This window comes from Sturnira hondurensis, unplaced genomic scaffold (assembly GCF_014824575.4).
Source record: "Sturnira hondurensis isolate 20B ecotype Veracruz unplaced genomic scaffold, ASM1482457v3 Scaffold0007406, whole genome shotgun sequence".
Lineage (NCBI taxonomy): Eukaryota > Metazoa > Chordata > Mammalia > Chiroptera > Phyllostomidae > Sturnira > Sturnira hondurensis.
The window spans coordinates 287,530-303,888 of record NW_028080037.1 but is presented as its reverse complement, the minus strand read 5'-3'; the positions used below and the strand labels follow the sequence as shown (position 1 = coordinate 303,888).

Genomic DNA, 16,359 nt, shown 5'->3' with positions numbered 1-16,359 from the left:
CCCCATTCGGAAAAGGGGGCCCTCTTGTACAAACCAGAAGGGAGTACAACCCCCAGCACCTTCATATGACAACAGGTCAGTATCCAAAGCAGGCACCTGCAGTGCGCCCCACTGCCAGGCCCAACCCGCAGGTACCAGGTCGCACACGCACCCGTACTGTCCTTGCTCAGCATGCTGCTCTGCATCTCCTCCACTTTGGCCAGGAGGCGCTGGTACTGCTGCTCAGCCACCTGCAGGTCGCGGTGGGAGGATGCCAGGCTGGCATTCTTGGCCTCCAGCGTGTTCTGCAGGTCGCTCATTGCCTGCTCCAGGTCCCAGCATGACTGCTTCAGAGTGTCCACCTCCGAAGTGAGCGCGTCCTGCTTCTGCTGGCTGCTGTGGCTATGTTCCTCCTGTGCCTGCAGCCGCGTGTTCAGGGCTGCCAGCTGTGCCTGCAGCTCTGCCTTTTCCTTCAGTGCCTGCAAAGGTGGCCAAAAGGCAATCCAGTCAGGAAACCCAGTCACATCTACTTTGTGCATTAGGGAGGCTGCCACACCACCCAGCGAGACAAAGAAAGGTGCAGACAGGTGGGTTTTCCAGGAAAGCGCTTATTTCCAAACTATCCAGCTCTCTGACATAATGGCTCTCCCAGAGGCGGTGCACTAACCAGACAACCAGGGGCAGGGGGCACGCACAGGTACACCCTGGGAGGGCTGTGCAGTGCCCACTCACCCCTCAGCTCTCATACAGCATCTGTTCAGAAACAAACAGTTCACAAGCACCACCACCCTGCCCACACGCACACACAGAGTACCAGGAGCCCGGAGGCATCTTCAAAGACAGAGAACCAGGTTCAGCTCTGGGGAAATAAATCGGCAGAAAGAGGCTCCTACACAAGGACCCTGTAGGGCCAGCTGGGGCCGGAGGCACCGCCCTGGGCTGAGTGGCAGGCCCTCGGAGACCACTGTCCATAGGGTCAAGCAGGAGAGAGGAGAGCAGGGCCTGGAGACGCCCCAGGGAGAGCAGAGCACATCCACAGGAGCAAAGGGCACGAGCCCCACCCATCCGGAAGTCAGCCTATCATGTGCGCAGGGAACTCCTGACAGAAAATGATTTTTAGGAATATGCTAAGCAAGTAAAGCAAAGTTCATGTCAGGAAAAGCAGAACCCACAGCAAAAAGTATTCAAGGGTCAAAGATGGTAATTTTATCATGCCAGAAAAAGGTGAGGTCCAACCAAACCAATCTGACTCTTAAGTATGGCTGGTTATCTGACATGAGGGTGAGCAAATATGTAGGCTGACCCAAACAAAGATGGCAGAGATGTGGGAAATGCCAAAGGGAAGCCCACATGCCTCTAAGCTGACAAACTAGGCCAACAGGACGCAGGCACAAGGGTCTGGCTGCTGCTGCTGCTGCCACAGCCCATTTCTAAGGACACGTGAGACTCTACCCGATAATCAGGAAGCACACAGCACACATGTCCACCAAGCACCCCTTACCTGACTGGCCTCCTGGGATAAGGCTTCCAGCTGTCCTTCTAGTCTCATTTTTTCTTTAAGAACCTGCAGCATCTCATCCTGAGTTTCAGCCACAGAACTTTCCATGGACACACTAGAGGGAAAGGCACACATAGTCAGGCGGTGAGAACACAAGTAATCATGACCTTTACCTCTGTCCACAATCTCCAAACCTCACTGCTTCCCGAGTTGAAAGTAAGTAAGGAAAACAATCCCAACGGAGAGCTGCCAGGAAACACCCCACCACAGTTGGCCTTGTTCAGCCCCCCCTTGGCTGGGATCCCCACGCGAAGATGTGAGCCAGGGTAAGCGCCTGTGGCCTTTTCCAGGCAGGTCTACAGAAATGCTGGAAGACAGAATGTCCTATCACTCGCACTGCAAATGATGACCGAATAGCTCCAGTTCCATTTCTAAAAAGCAACGTGTGTGCTGATGAGATGTGAAGGACTGAGCAGTTAGGTATGGCAGCCCCTGCCCCGGCGAGTGGGTCTTGCATGGTGCCCACCTGCTGCAGATGCTGTCTGTCCGGCTCCGTGTCTCCCCATTAACCTCCGGTCTTTGGTCTCGGTGCTCAGCTGCAGCGGCCTGAAGGACATCCGCGATGGATGGAAACTGGCCCAAGGAACTGGCACCAATCTCCTGGCCATTGACCGCATAGGAGGCTTCACGCATGCCAGCACGGTTCATAGGAAGACGGTGCACCCCGCGGGTGGAGACACCACTGCAGGAGGAGCTGTCGCTCTCATTCCCGTCGGCCTCGGACGTGTTGTCTCCAGTCGGGGAGGAGTTCTCCAGGTCGTCGGCCTCAGGACACAGACTGACCTCAGACACCACTGACGACACGCTGCTTCGGTTCTGCTTCAGGGAGCCCCTGGTGGAGTCTACGGCCAGAACATTTCCACCCGAATTCCCAGCTTTTGTCTCTTCGGTTCTATAATCAGCCAGGGACCGAATTCTGCTTGATTTGGAGCTTTTTCTCTCCTTAGGATGTGCCAGGAGCCCTAGGCTGCCTACCTTCGGCCCCCGAGGCACGCTGGTGCGCAGGAAAGAATATTCTTTTGTCATAGCCACGGTGCTGGCCCTTGGTAAGGTTTCTGGATTCAACATGAGTTCAGGATCAAGTGTGCTGAAAGGTCTCATTTTAGTTGCAGGCTGGCTGGACTAAGAAGGAAATAAAAGTACGAGCGTGTTTGAACTTGGCAACAGCATTCAAGCTGTGCTGCCCACAAAGGCTGCACAGGTGACAGCCCTGCCCGGCTCCGCCCCAGCCCACTGTGCTCTGCAGCCTCACTGTCCCTGCGTCACACCCAGGGATCATCCAAGCACACTGTCAATGACTGTGACTTGATTGCAATTAAAAACAGCTATTAGCAAGTCCTTCCTCATCACTCCTCCTTTGCAATATTTTCCTGGCTGTTCTCCCATTTTTATGCTTTCGGATACACTGAAAATTTTTCTTCAAGTTATAAAAAGAAGTCCCACTGAATTAGAACTACCTTAAATCTGTAATTACTTAGCAGATAATGAGTGGTTTCCCTCCACTTATTCAAAACTGCTTGCAGAGGGAGTTACAGAGAGTTCATCCAAATTCTGGCCACCTTTACCGCCATTTTAATGTGATGTTCAGATAGTTATCACTTTTATTATAAACATTATCTTTCCCCACTAACATTATAATTGGTCAGATAACTATTGGTTTTTAACACTTGTATTTTTCAAATTTATGAACCCTATTTTAATAATTCTATATTTTTATAAATTTACAATTTTTGGACAATTCTCTGAAGTTTTCCAAGGCATCACCACTATGTGCAAACCACACTCCACCTCTGCTCAGAGGCGAGGACTGGCTGCTCCAGCGCAGGGAGCAGAGATACCCACGTACTGACTTTCTGTGCTTTCCTACGGCAGGTTCAAGGGTGGGGTACACTTGTTTTAGGGGAAGAAGAACCAGACGGGGTGGGAACCGAGGCCCTGCTGGAAAATCCCTGAAGGAGGGATCCAGTGAGGAAAATGGCCTTTCCAGGGAAGCACGGGGAAGTAAACCACAGATCCCAGCATGACATCTGACTGACTGCCCCTGCCACACAGAAGTCTCTGTTAGCTTGTCCAAGAGTGGGACTCACTCGTTCCTGCTGCCGCTTCACCCTGTACTGTTTCAGCTGTTCCTCCAGCCGCTTCCGAGCCTGAAGTTGGACCTGCTCCTCCTTCTCCAGGGGCAGTGAAGCCTCTGCTGAACCTAAGATGGGGAAATGGCCACTTGGAAACTCATAAAGCACCAGGTACAAAGGACAAATCACAACAGCAGCTGTGCTCATTTGCATTTAATCACCAACAGGATTTAGCTTCTAAACAATGCATGTCATCTAGTTTGAAAGGCCTACTTCCAGATGGCAAAAAACTGAGCCCTGGACACTGGCCACAGATGGGACCCAGGTGGCAGAAGGTGCCTTGGCTATGCCTGGGGCCTGGGCTCCACATAGCATCCAGTGGGTTCAACAGGATATGGACAACTTGCCCCTAAGTAACAAAAGAACTGAACTCTAAGTTGGTGCTCATGGGGAGCCCTCCACAAGCTCTAACTCGGACCACTGAGGTGATGGAGGGACCACGGGAGAGCAGTCCTGATGGAATGACACCCAGTCACGTGGGTGTGTCACGCCAAGTGTGCTTGCTTTATGCAGTTGTATCTGGAGATGGGATTTATTCTACAGCTTAGTTTAGTTCCCACAATAACGACTCATGTTTTATGAGGTCAGTAACAGAGTTCAAAACATCTAAACCCAAACCTTTTCCTTTGGGTAGCAGAGGTGAACAGTGAGTGCAATAGTACAAGCTGTAGGTTTCTATCACATACAGACATGCACGCTGGGGAATATGCTGATGAGAGCAGGTAAATGTTCTAATTTAAGCACTTCCTAAGCAACCACCCTCAGAGGTGGAGTCCCAGACAACAGGCAGTTGCTGTTTTAAATAACCCCTAACACCTGAGCACCAGAATCCCAAGAATTTCACTAGGAATTCACCAATGTCATTGCTAATTTGTGCATTTATCAGCCTCTTCTCAAGGCGGAGTGTTCTGGAAGGCAGAAACCAGCAACCGGTGGCTGCATGCAGAGCACCTGGGCCTGCAGGCTCTGCAGCAGAGACAGAGCCTGAGAGTCAGGGTCCTGAGTGACCCCCCAGGAAGGGCAGCAGATCCCTGCTGCGTGGGCACCTCGTGGGCACCTCACACAAGCCTGAGAGCAGGAATCAGACTTTTATGTGATGTCTCTTCACTTAAACGTTGACAATGAGTTTACAGAAATTTTAAAACACACTAGGGCCTTAAACAAAAATAATGCCTGTGAAGAAAAAGGCAAACAATCCTAAAGAAAAATGGGCCAAACACATATGAACAGACATTTCACAGAAAGGAATGACCGAACGGCCAACAGAGAACAAGATGCTCAAACCCTCCCGTAATCAGGGTAGGGAAAGTTTCAAGTGAAACAATTAATCCTGATGCACCCACCAGACCTGTAAAAACTGAAAAGAAAGTGTCTGGGTGCAGGAGGGCTGGGCCACAGTGTGCTCTCATGGGTCCTTAGTGGCATAGTCCCACGACCACACATGATGGAATAAACACAAACGCCCGTTGCTTTAGACCAAGAAGCTGCCTCTGGGGGGCAGTCCTCGAAGCTGGAGCAGTGATGCTGCAGGCGTGAACACAAGACACGTGCGGCAGGAGATGCACAGCAGTGTCCACGCAATAGTGAAGGGGTGAGAAAAACCTCCAATAATGGGAGTAACACAATCCCATCTAAAAAAGCAGGGACCCCAAACCCAGTGGTTGACAAAGGTCTATGGAGGGTCAAGAGAATGTGGCCGACCAGGATGGGGAGTGCCCTCCCTCGGGCATGTGTGACGTGACCCACTGTGCACAATTCTAGGTCTGAGTGTGAGAAAGTCAGTGTCAGACAACAGTCTGGAAGTTTCTTGGTTTGTAGGCCAGGGCTCAATCCACTGAACCACACCAGCCAGGGCTTGGTCTGGAGGTTTCTTAGGCTCATGGGCTGCCAGTGTGTGACTTGGCCACCCCTGAGTCCCCGGCATCAGCACAAAATCAACGGTGATAAAAATAATTCATGAGAGAAAGCTTCTAAAGTGTTACTGTTGAGATGCATTTCCTACAGGCTGTTGTTCCCCACCCTTGATGTCACCCTAGCTGACAAAAGACACATACTGGCCCTTTAAATCTGGGCCTGGAACACCAACACCAATATCAGAGCACGAAGATGTGTCCTTTCTCTCTAAAATGGAGCCATCTGATAAACGCACAGTCCACCATGCTGACAAAGTAAAATGACTCTGAAGGTGATGGTGGCTGGGACCCAGGGGAGGGCAAGGAGGGGAGGCCAGGGATCAGATGCTTACACAGTTGCGTTTCTTGCATAGGAAGACTGAGTCTGAGAGACTGCAAAGCTTCTTTTCTAACACTGCCCTCAGCACTAGTCCCCTGAGACTTCGTTAGGTTGTCATGGAAATCAGCCACACCTGGAGGGGCATCAGGACCCACTGGGCTTGCAGGGGGACCAAGAGCCCATGGCGAGCCTGGGAGCTGTGGCGCTGGCCCATTCTGACAGGCGTCCCCCTCACTGGGCACATCTAGGCTTCCTCCTTCATCCACAGCTCTGCTCGCCTCAACGCTGGCACCTGGAAGAGAGGGCATGCTGGGCCATCAGGTTTTTCTGCAGATGTGCAGCTGAAACAGGACGGAAGAGAATCTAGAGATGTGAGCATGAGCAGTCCCCACATCCGACCTCAGTTCACTCCGGGAGGAGAGCAGGCCCTGGCCCCCTGGCCATGGGCAGGAATGTGGGACAGGCCACTCAGCACCCAGGGCCCACCCCCATCTGTGGAATGCCTTCACCTTTGCATTTTGGATAAGAATTTAGGACCGTTTCCTTTCTATTTAAACAAGACCAATGGGCAATCTTGTGGAAGTCTGTATTAATGACACAGAACAATAAAACAGATGCTTAAAATACAGCTGATCACGTTTCTAGCAGGAGTCAGGAATCACAGCCTCACAGTCATTTCAAAGTGTGAGTTTATCCTCCAAAATGAGAAATCTGAGGCAAAGAGGTGGATCAGCTGATCAGACTGATTTCAGCAATGCTGGGCCCCAGTGTGTGCTTCTGCTCGACAAACCCCCGTCAGGTACGAGCCCAAGATTCACCCAATGATGACCCGTCAAGCTCAGTTTCACCCACTAACACATTACACATACACTTGTTCATACATTAGCTAAAAACTATTTCCTTATCGAAAGGAAGAAGGAAGAAAAACTTTCTACACTTCAGTGACTGCTGGTCTTCTCCCTGCCCCTCACACTGTGGGGTGAGCTAGTCAGAGGTTGAAGAACCAGGATGGTATGTGGAGGGAGGGAGGGACCCGTAACACCCTCCTTTGCCCAAGCAAATTAAAATGGGTTTCTATCACTTGAAATGTGAGTCCCCACGAACACAGCCACTTACAGTCATGTGTCTCTAAAAGGAAAACAAGAATAAAAAACATGTGCCACGGACACAAAGCAGAACCAGGGGACTGCCCACAGCCCTGACACTGTGTCTGCTCCCACACAAACCTGTAGCTCTGCTGTGTGTTGGGGGGTGAGAGAGGACAGGAGAGGGGGTCCTGCATTTCAGATGTAAGACAATCAGGTTAATAACACTTTCTGATGAGTTTATAGGTCTGAGAGAGTCTCACGAATCTCACTGCTTATATAACAAAGTCATTTTTGAGCATCATATTGCACTTTAAAAATATCTAAAAGTGAGAAGGCCCAATAAACAAGATTTTGTTTCCAAACACAGGCCTAACTATGGATAACAAGTAATGATGATGAGGATGCTTCCTGAGTTCCTGTGTTTGTTTCATGTGGGCCACTTCCTCCAGCCCCACAATGGCCTTGAGAGGTAGGCCCCACTAATCCCTCACACGACAGGACAGTGAGCCCGAGGAAAATACAAACCCTGTGCAGGGCTCACTGCTCTCTGTGGTGGATCTAAGGGCTGCCTCGCCGTCTGCCCCACTCTGGGATTCTCCATCTCGGCCCACGCTGTCACCGGCCTCACCTGGTACTTCAGTGCAGTAACCAGCAAAACCATTTTAGGTGCTTGAACACCATTTTGAAGAACCAGAATGCAATTTCCACTAGTGAATCAGTACATACATACTTTTTTCAAACACACACTACACTAAGTGTCCTGACCAGGTAGGGGCATTGAGGACTCAGGGAATTAACACATCAGCTAACACACAAATGTGACCTGATAATCCTTCGATCACTACTAGATCTTTCTGGGTCCCAGTTAGTAAGATTCTGGCAGCTGACCAATCAGAAAGGTAGGACACTAAGCCAGGAACAGTGATGTGTGAGAAAGACCCACAGAAACTTTAGGGAAATCATCGTGGCTGCTCTGCTGCGGCAGNGGTACTTCAGTGCAGTAACCAGCAAAACCATTTTAGGTGCTTGAACACCATTTTGAAGAACCAGAATGCAATTTCCACTAGTGAATCAGTACATACATACTTTTTTCAAACACACACTACACTAAGTGTCCTGACCAGGTAGGGGCATTGAGGACTCAGGGAATTAACACATCAGCTAACACACAAATGTGATCTGATAATCCTTCGATCACTACTAGATCTTTCTGGGTCCCAGTTGGTAAGATTCTGGCAGCTGACCAATCAGAAAGGTAGGACACTAAGCCAGGAACAGTGATGTGTGAGAAAGACCCACAGAAACTTTAGGGAAATCATCATGGCTGCTCTGCTGCGGCAGAGAGCAGGGCAGTTCCTATTCTATTTAAAAACAGGCAGTTTGTTTAAAGTTGGAGTCAACTAAGAAAAGACACCCATATGATTGTTAAAAACACACTCTGAATGAAAAGTTAATTGTTGTCTTAAACACCACAGTCTGCCTCCAAGAGGCAAGCCAATGCCCATCCCTGTTCAAAGACAAAGCTTCAACAGCACGCAGAGCGCCAGGGGACTTACACTGGCCTTCGTCCCACAGGTCAGGAGGCGCCTTCGGGCTCAGGGGCTTGGGGAGGGCGTCAGGAAGGGCTGAGGTGCCACTGTGGGATCTGTCCTCCAAGAGGCCACCCTGCACAGCCGACGCTCCATCCATGGTCAGGACGACTCAGACTGGGTGACACCCAGGGGCAGCACGGGATCTGCGGGCAGGCACAATCTCTGCCATCACCAACAGTCAGGGTCCCCTGGGAAGGACAGCACCAGGTTTTCCATTTTCAAGAGATTTAAAGTCTCATAAATGGCTTGAAATCAAACCGAGGAAGATCATGAAACCTGACAGAAGGGAAAACAGAAAGTATTATGAAACTTCACTGTCAGATTTGAACTAACAATTCCAAGATAACATTTGCTTCTCCGTTTGCATCTGTATAACAAACAAATGCAGATACCAATGCGGCTGAGTAGGTGGGGCAAAGTCGCTCCAAAAAGCAAAAAGTCACCATTTCAATTCCTAGTCAGGGCACAGGCCTGGGCTGCGAGTTCAGTCCTCAATTGGGGCGCCTTAGAGAGGCAACTGACCAATGTTTCTCTCTCCGGCCATGTTCCTTTCCCTCTTTCTCCATCCCTTCTCCTCTCTAAAAATTAATGAATAAAATCTTTTAAAAAATCCTTGCAATATCCTAGGTTTTAAGAGTAAAATGCTAAGCCAGTCACACCCAGTCCTGTTCCTGAAGGTGAGTATTGTCATTACTGGTGATGGCCAAAGACCGTCCTGCCAGGACAGAGAAGCTCCCTCGATTGGCACTGTAATTGTCACAGGTGGCCACTGAGGGGGGAAGGTTAGGAACCGAGGGTCTGAGTTTTTATTTATTTAAACTATCATATTTTGCCATGTATAATGTGCACTGTTTTGCCAAACTTTTAAAGGAAAAATAACAATGCACATTATACATGGGTAGTTCTAATTCCATATCTAAATGTTTTTAATTTTTATTTATGCTTATGTGTTAACAGTAGAACTCTAGAAAGCAATATCCATATGCAAAATAATACCCTGAAATGTGATCATTGGTTTTGTTTCTAAATAAATAATAAATTGAATTAAGCCCTGGCTGGTGTAGCTCAGTGGATTGAGCGCCGGCCTGTGAAGCAAAGGATCGCAGTTCGATTCCCAGTCAGGGCACATGCCTGGGTTGCAGGCCAGTTCCCAGCGGGGGACACAGGAGAGGCAACCACACATTGATGTTTCTCTCCCACTCTCTCCTCCCGTCCCCTCTCTCTAAAAATAAATAAATAAATAAATAAAAATGTATGCATAAACACATAAAATTTCATGACTTAAAAAGTTGAATTAAAAATTAAAATGAAAGATTCTTATTCCTGAAAGTTTGGGCCAAAAACATACATGTGCATTAAACACAGCAAAATATGGTACTTTGCATATAAACAGCTACTGGTGGCCAGGGGCTTCCGTGTGAACACTCAGAGGGCTCCCCTTGTAGGAGGCCTGGAACGAAGGTGCTGAGGTCACTGTTCAGAACCAGCTGTGGACATAAGGTCACTGGGCATTGTGCTGGGGAAGCGTAGGGGTTGAGGCCACCATAAAGTGGGGGCAGACAGAGCATCTCACAGGAGGTGACCAGTCCACCTTGCGTTTCCAGCAGGGTCCGTGCCCTTGAGCCCATCTTGCAATGCTAGGTTTAAGGGAGCAAAACTGCGCAGTTTGCCAACTGGTTTTGGCTTGTGAACTGGCTGAGGAGGATATTATCATCTTGTTTCCTCATCAGCAAATAAAGTGTTATTAGCTGTAACTCTTTCTATGGGAATGTTGGCATTTGGTTCCTTTAAAATATTATCCTATGCACTGTTCTATGTTTCACATGTCTCAGGATAAAATTGTGCACAACTTCCTCTCCAGCTTACAAATCCCACTGACATTGTGGTATAAGCCAGGCAGTGGTTCTCACCAGGAGGGCTGACATAGGTGAGCCTGCTCTGCCAGGCACAGTGCCTTCGAATACCTCTTCACCCAGTCCGTGAACAGGTATTCTTGAGGGTCGCCTCACCTGCTGCGCCCTTGCAGCAAATGACTAGTACTGGGAGTGTACCCGTGGGAGAACCCGGGGTGTGGAGGGAGGGGGCTGACTTGAAGCCCCCAAAACCCACACATTCCTCCCTGCTGTCTGACACCCTGCAGGCCAAAGACACTGTGGGTTAAGATCAGCGCTATTAACAATAAAGGGTGTGGCAAACAAAGGTTTACCACTGGAAGTATGCAAAACAGTTTATTCTTGTATTATATTTATTTCTTTAAAGATTTCATTTGTTTATTTTTAGAGAGCACAGAAGGGAAGGATAAACAGAGAGACAAACATTACTGAGCAGTTGCCTCTCACGTGTGTGCCCTTCTGAGGACCTGACCCACAACCCAGGCATGTGCCCTGACAGGGAATCAAACCAGTGACCCTTTGGTTTCCAGGCCTGCACTCAATCCACTGACCTACATCAGCCAGGGCTTGTATTATTATTTATTAATTACTGTATTATTTTCCATACAAACAGCTGCAAGGCTACTTTTGCTCCACCACATACAAAAGCTTGTATCTTCTATTAATCATAAAACTAGCACTGAAAGGATTTGTACTAGAAAGAACTGTTGATAGAAATGTGTGCAAACATGAACTACAATTCACTGTAGCTCATCAAAGGGCACTGGGCTCCAAACTGAAAGAATCAGAGAAAGGAGGGGAGGTGCTGAGGCTGGAGAAAATGTGATCCTGCATGCAGCGAGTTCTCAATCTCCTTCTTGTGTCTTCAGTAACCAGTAACCTCTTGCACCTCCGACTTTCCAGACGGTGTGTGTATGGGGAGACAAAGAGGCCATAGGAGGCTCCGCTGAACTTGCAGGTCCCACAGGCCCTGAAAATCACTAATTCCCATGGTTCCAGCTCCATGGAAACCCATTGCAATGCCCACCAAACCTGCCCCACAGCCCCAGGCCCAGGGACTCCCTGGTCGGGCCAGGATGGGATGCTACAGAGGAGAGCCAACAAAGTCAGGCAAGGCACAGCAGCACAGGTTGACCAGGCTGTCCCCTTCATCACAGGGACGGATGACGACACTGCGTAAGAACCAGTATGGAATCATGCTCACAGCATGTGGCATACTGTATGTATTGGCCATCCCCACAAGTTCCCTAATAAGAGAAAATGTTTGGATTTGCTTTGAAACGTGGGTGAAGATGTCCACATCACCGCCATGCTCCACACAATATACGACAGGGTACCAACAAGAGCTCAGTGTTTTTCAGGCAGAAGCCGGTCCCTCTATTGTGCCACTCTTTACCCTAGACTGACAAGCAAATCCCCAGATTCCTTCCACGTACCATCAGGTGCTGCTCTGAAGGCTCTCTGGGGCCTCAGGTACAGCACCTGGCCTGGTCTATTCCCTTCTGCCATCAGGACACCCCTGTGTACACGTCGCAGTACGCCTGTGCATGTACCCATCTCCTCCATCGCCTTGTGACGTCCTTGGAAGCAGAAACCACCACCCCAAGACTACCCTGACATCCCTAAGTAAGAGTTGGTGCCCAAGGCAGGCTGCTGACTTAAATCTTTGGCTCTACTGAGTTCCATCCCTCAGAGATCAAGCTGGTGGTTCCCCCCTCAAATGACTCAGTGTCTGCATCTGTGAGCATCAACACTGTCTTTCCAAATAAGAAAAACTCTAGTCCTACTAAAAACACAAAGACAAATGTGCCAGCTCTCGCAGCCCGATGCCATCACACACTCCACTCCTTTAATTCCCTTTATTTGGATTTCCTGATAAACAAGAAACCTTTTGATTCCCAAGTAGTCCTACCACCCAAGAATGTGAGGCCCTGAGACTGTGACTCACTGTGGTTCCCCATGAGGATGGCTTCTGGTCACCCACAGCCCCTGCATCTGGACAAGAGGCAGGACTCATCGCCTGCCCACAGGAGCCCACCCGCCTGCCAGGGAGGAACTGGCAGTCTCGGCCTGCCCTCGGCTTGTCAGAACCTTACTCGTCCTGAGTTTTACTCCATCGTTCATGGCCTTATGACTTCTGACTGCTGACCAAACCAGGACAAGGAAGAGGGTCAGGCAGCTGGGAAGTTGTTATTAGTAACATGCATCCCATTCTGTAATTTTTTAAAAAATAAAGAGATCAGTTTTATCACACTGCCATTTTTGGCTACCTGCATTCTATGTGTTTCGTAGAGGGAAAACACAGGGCAAAGCTCTCCACAGGAACTGTGCAACATGTTCCCGACTCCAGGTTCAGCTCTGCCTGACATCAAGGGACCTTACGCTAAGCAAGCGCTGTCTCAGGCACCTGTATGAATCCCAGCTTCCTCCACAGGGCAGATTACACGAATTCAGCATCTACACGCATCCCACCTCATCTCCGTTATTCCTGTTGGCAATTAGAAACAACACAGCATGGCCAAAGATAAAACAGAATCTTCTTAATCAGATAATGTCTAGCTGAGGCCACACCAGTGATTGAAAGTAAACAAAGACCAGCACACGGAGTGAACCCCGGGGAGCCTCCTGCACAGGTTCCGACAGAGACATCTGGGCTTCACACCCCAACTTGCCACCACGGCTATGCGGGCATGGGCACACTGCTGAACCACCCTCATCAGTACGATGAGAAAACAATATAAAAATTCTGCCAGGATTAAATGCAATACGGCACAGGGTCTGTCCCATGCCCTCAAAAAATGGTTGCTATTATCATTAGTGTTATTTCCTTCCAATTATTGCCTGTCAAAATTTATAGGCACAAGCCAACTGAATATATCCTCACATTCTCACTTAAACTATACTGCTGTCTAAGGCAATCAGCCAAAAAAAAAATCTGACTGATGTCAGATTATTTTTATTTTCTTTTCTCACTCTCCAAGACAGACAGTCACCGAGAGCTCACTGCCATAAAGGGTCACGTTTGCAGTATTAAAGGAACAATTAAAGAATTTAAATAACCCATGAGTCAACTGTATATCACTTACAATGTTCCAGCGGCTTTCAATCACAATGACAATAAAATCCAAGTCTCCCACCATAAACCAGGGAGCTGCACCCAACTGGCCCCTCCCTCCGATCCGCTACATCCTCCTTCCAGTCACATTCCTCCTTTCTCATGACGCCTTGGCCACTTGCCTGCACCTAAGGACACCAAACCGACTCCTCCCTTAGGGTCCTCACATTTGCGTTCCCTCTGCCCGAAACAGGCTTTATTCTACACGTTCACGCGGCCAACTTCCCGTCATAGAGACGGTGGCTCCAAAGTCACCTCCCAGACTCTCCCTAGCACCAGACCCTACTCTTGGCAATCCTCTCACTGGCTGTCCCTGTCCCTCCACGACAACGTGAGCTCGGTGAGGGCAGGGTCCCGAGTCCCAGGACCTAAAACGAGCAGTGCCTGGCACGAGGCTGACACTCAACAAACACCTGCAGCAAGTCTGAGCTGTTCACCTTTCCATCCTGGTGTCAATGCCTCGCCCAATCGCTCTGGAAAGGGTCACCTCCCCAGAGAAACAGCTCTAAGCAAGGAGAAAAGAAATGGAGTCAGGGTGGAAGGAGAGGCAAAGGGCCACACATTCTTTCAACCCGGCCTCACACTAACCACGCCACACTGTCACGCCTGTCCTACGGACCGAAGGTCCCCAGAAGGGCTCCGGCGCTGCCCGAGGTTCTTAAACAGCTCCCAGAGCAGCTGCGGGCACCTCTGCCACAAATCACGCCCCATCACGCGCAAACAGCGTGTCGAGGGTTCAAAAGGAAGGACATTCACGAAGCCAGTTCCCCAGACATCTGCAAAGGCCGGCTTCCGGGCCCCGAGGCTACCAAGGAGCAGAGCAGGGGTAGGCGCGAGGCGTCGCCGCCTTCAGAGGGAACGCGGCCTGCCCTCGGGGTCCGCCCAGGCCCTTCCACTCCATTCCCGGCCTCCGCCCCGACCGCGCCGCGGATCCGGCGGCCACTCGCCCTCCCCGGCGAGTCGCTGCCAGAAAGCTTCCCGCGACCCTCACCCCAGAGCTGAGGAATCACAGCGGCAGCACTGACCAGTGGCTCCAGCGGCGACGTGGCCGCACCAGGGGCGGGGCGGGGCGCATCGACTGCTTCAGCCCCCCCAGGAAACACCCTGCGCTCGCTGCCTTCGTTCCGGAAGAGAGGATGACCTTTCCTCGTCAGCAGGCGCCCTCGGGCCGAGGCTCCTCCAGCCGCAGGGCCGACATCCAGGCCACTCACAACTGGCTCGAAACAATTTCAGAAAAAGAGTTGGCGGCTCTTCCCCGTGTAGAAATGCAGCTTCCTACTCCCAGAACCACCACCATCAAACCAGGCAACTGAGCTTCCGGCGGAAGTGGCGCCTCGAGGGCTCCGACCCCGCCCCGCCCCACCCCGCCCCACCTGTCAGGTTGTGGGCGTGGCCACCCTCCCCTGCCGCTTGGCCCACTGGGGGCGTAGGTAGGAGGTGCCGGGTGGGACATCTGGCCCCTCCACGAGGGAAACCTTCCAGCGCGCTAAAGCAAACGTGAGTGAGGCTTTGGAGCCACAGCAACGTTTACCTTAAAAAAAAGAGTTGTCGGACTCTGGCTGGTGTAGCTCAGTGGAATGAGCACCGGCCTGCGGAGGAAAGGATCGACGGTTGGATTCCCAGTCAGAGCACAAGCCTGGGATGGCCAGATCCCCAGTGGGAGCATGTAAGAGACACACTGATGTTTCTCTTCCTCTCTTCCCCTCTGTCTAAACATAAATAAAATCTTTAAAAAACTGATAATATAAAAAATTGTTGGCATAAGGCTTGAGGTTTAGGTGTTTTTCTTTTTTCTTTGCCTATAGATATCAAGTTGTTACAGCACCCTAATTGAAAAGACCTCCCTCCATTTACTTGCTTTGGCACATTTCAAACACCAGTTGGCTGCTTGGCAGAGAACTTTAGGTCTGTTTCTGGGGCCTCTGCTGTGTCATCTCCTTGCCTATCCCAAGAGCTTTGCAAAAAGCTGTACTATCCAGCAGGGAATTCCTCCCACTTCATCATCTTTCCTCAGTGTTCTAGCTATTCTGGCGTCTATGCCAGTTCATATAAATTTTACAACAAACTTTCCTGTGAAAACCTTTCCTGGGCCCTGACTGATATAGCTCAGTTGGTTGGGTGTTGTCCCACAAAGGGAAAGGTTGCCAGTTTGATTCCCAGTCAGGGCCTGTGCCTGGCTTGTGGTTTTGGTCCCAGTCAGGGTACATAGAAGCAGCAACCTCATATTGATGTCTCTCTCCCTCTCTTCTTTTCTCTTTAAAAATAAATAAAATCTTTTTTGAAAACAAAAATCCTTCCTGAGATTTTGATGGGAATTAGATCAGCACTATAGATAGATTTGGGGAGAACGGATATCTCTACTATGTCGCGTCTTTTAAGTCATGAACACACTACTCCTCTCTATACTAGGTCTTCTTTGGCTTTAGACATGCCACCAAAAGCACTTATCTCTGCTGCATCCAGTTTTGTGGACTTCCCACGGGATAGGAAAGAAAGGCAAGTAACAGAAGCAAAGAGCACACACTTGGTACACGGACATAACACCGACTGTGGCATGCCCAAGGGAGGGCTGGGAAGTTTGTGCCAGGAGATGACACTTCCTACGGAACCAGTCTATCGTGAGCCTTTCAGTGCTCTCCTGTTTCCATCTCACAGAAGAAAAAGGTTCATTGAGGCCGAAGCAAAATGAGCCAGACAGGAGAGAGCCAGATTTGGCTGCACCAAGGATGGTGGGCCTAATTCTGCAGGGAGCTATGAATCCCACCAAGGAG

At 49.9% G+C, this 16,359-nt stretch overlaps 1 protein-coding gene across 5 annotated transcripts in view; it reads right to left on the bottom strand.

Annotated features, from left to right (window-relative positions):
• The window catches only part of GOLGA3 (golgin A3), a 34,731-nt gene extending 19,834 nt beyond the window's left edge, over positions 1-14,897 (bottom strand). For 2 of the 5 annotated variants that reach the window (XM_037051810.1, XM_037051813.1), the window contains exons 1-7: positions 14,614-14,897; positions 8,546-8,857; positions 5,915-6,193; positions 3,625-3,737; positions 2,004-2,659; positions 1,481-1,592; positions 152-458 (exon numbers count right to left, since the gene is read on the bottom strand). In XM_037051810.1, the coding sequence (XP_036907705.1) occupies positions 152-458; positions 1,481-1,592; positions 2,004-2,659; positions 3,625-3,737; positions 5,915-6,193; positions 8,546-8,678 (1,600 nt within the window). In that variant the 5' untranslated portion in view covers positions 8,679-8,857; positions 14,614-14,897. Of the gene's footprint in view, positions 1-151; positions 459-1,480; positions 1,593-2,003; positions 2,660-3,624; positions 3,738-5,914; positions 6,194-8,545; positions 8,858-12,421; positions 12,757-14,579 lie in introns of those variants that run through there. The other 3 variants (XM_037051811.1, XM_037051814.1, XM_037051812.1) reach the window with 3 other exon arrangements.
• Positions 14,898-16,359: the final 1,462 nt, after the last annotated feature.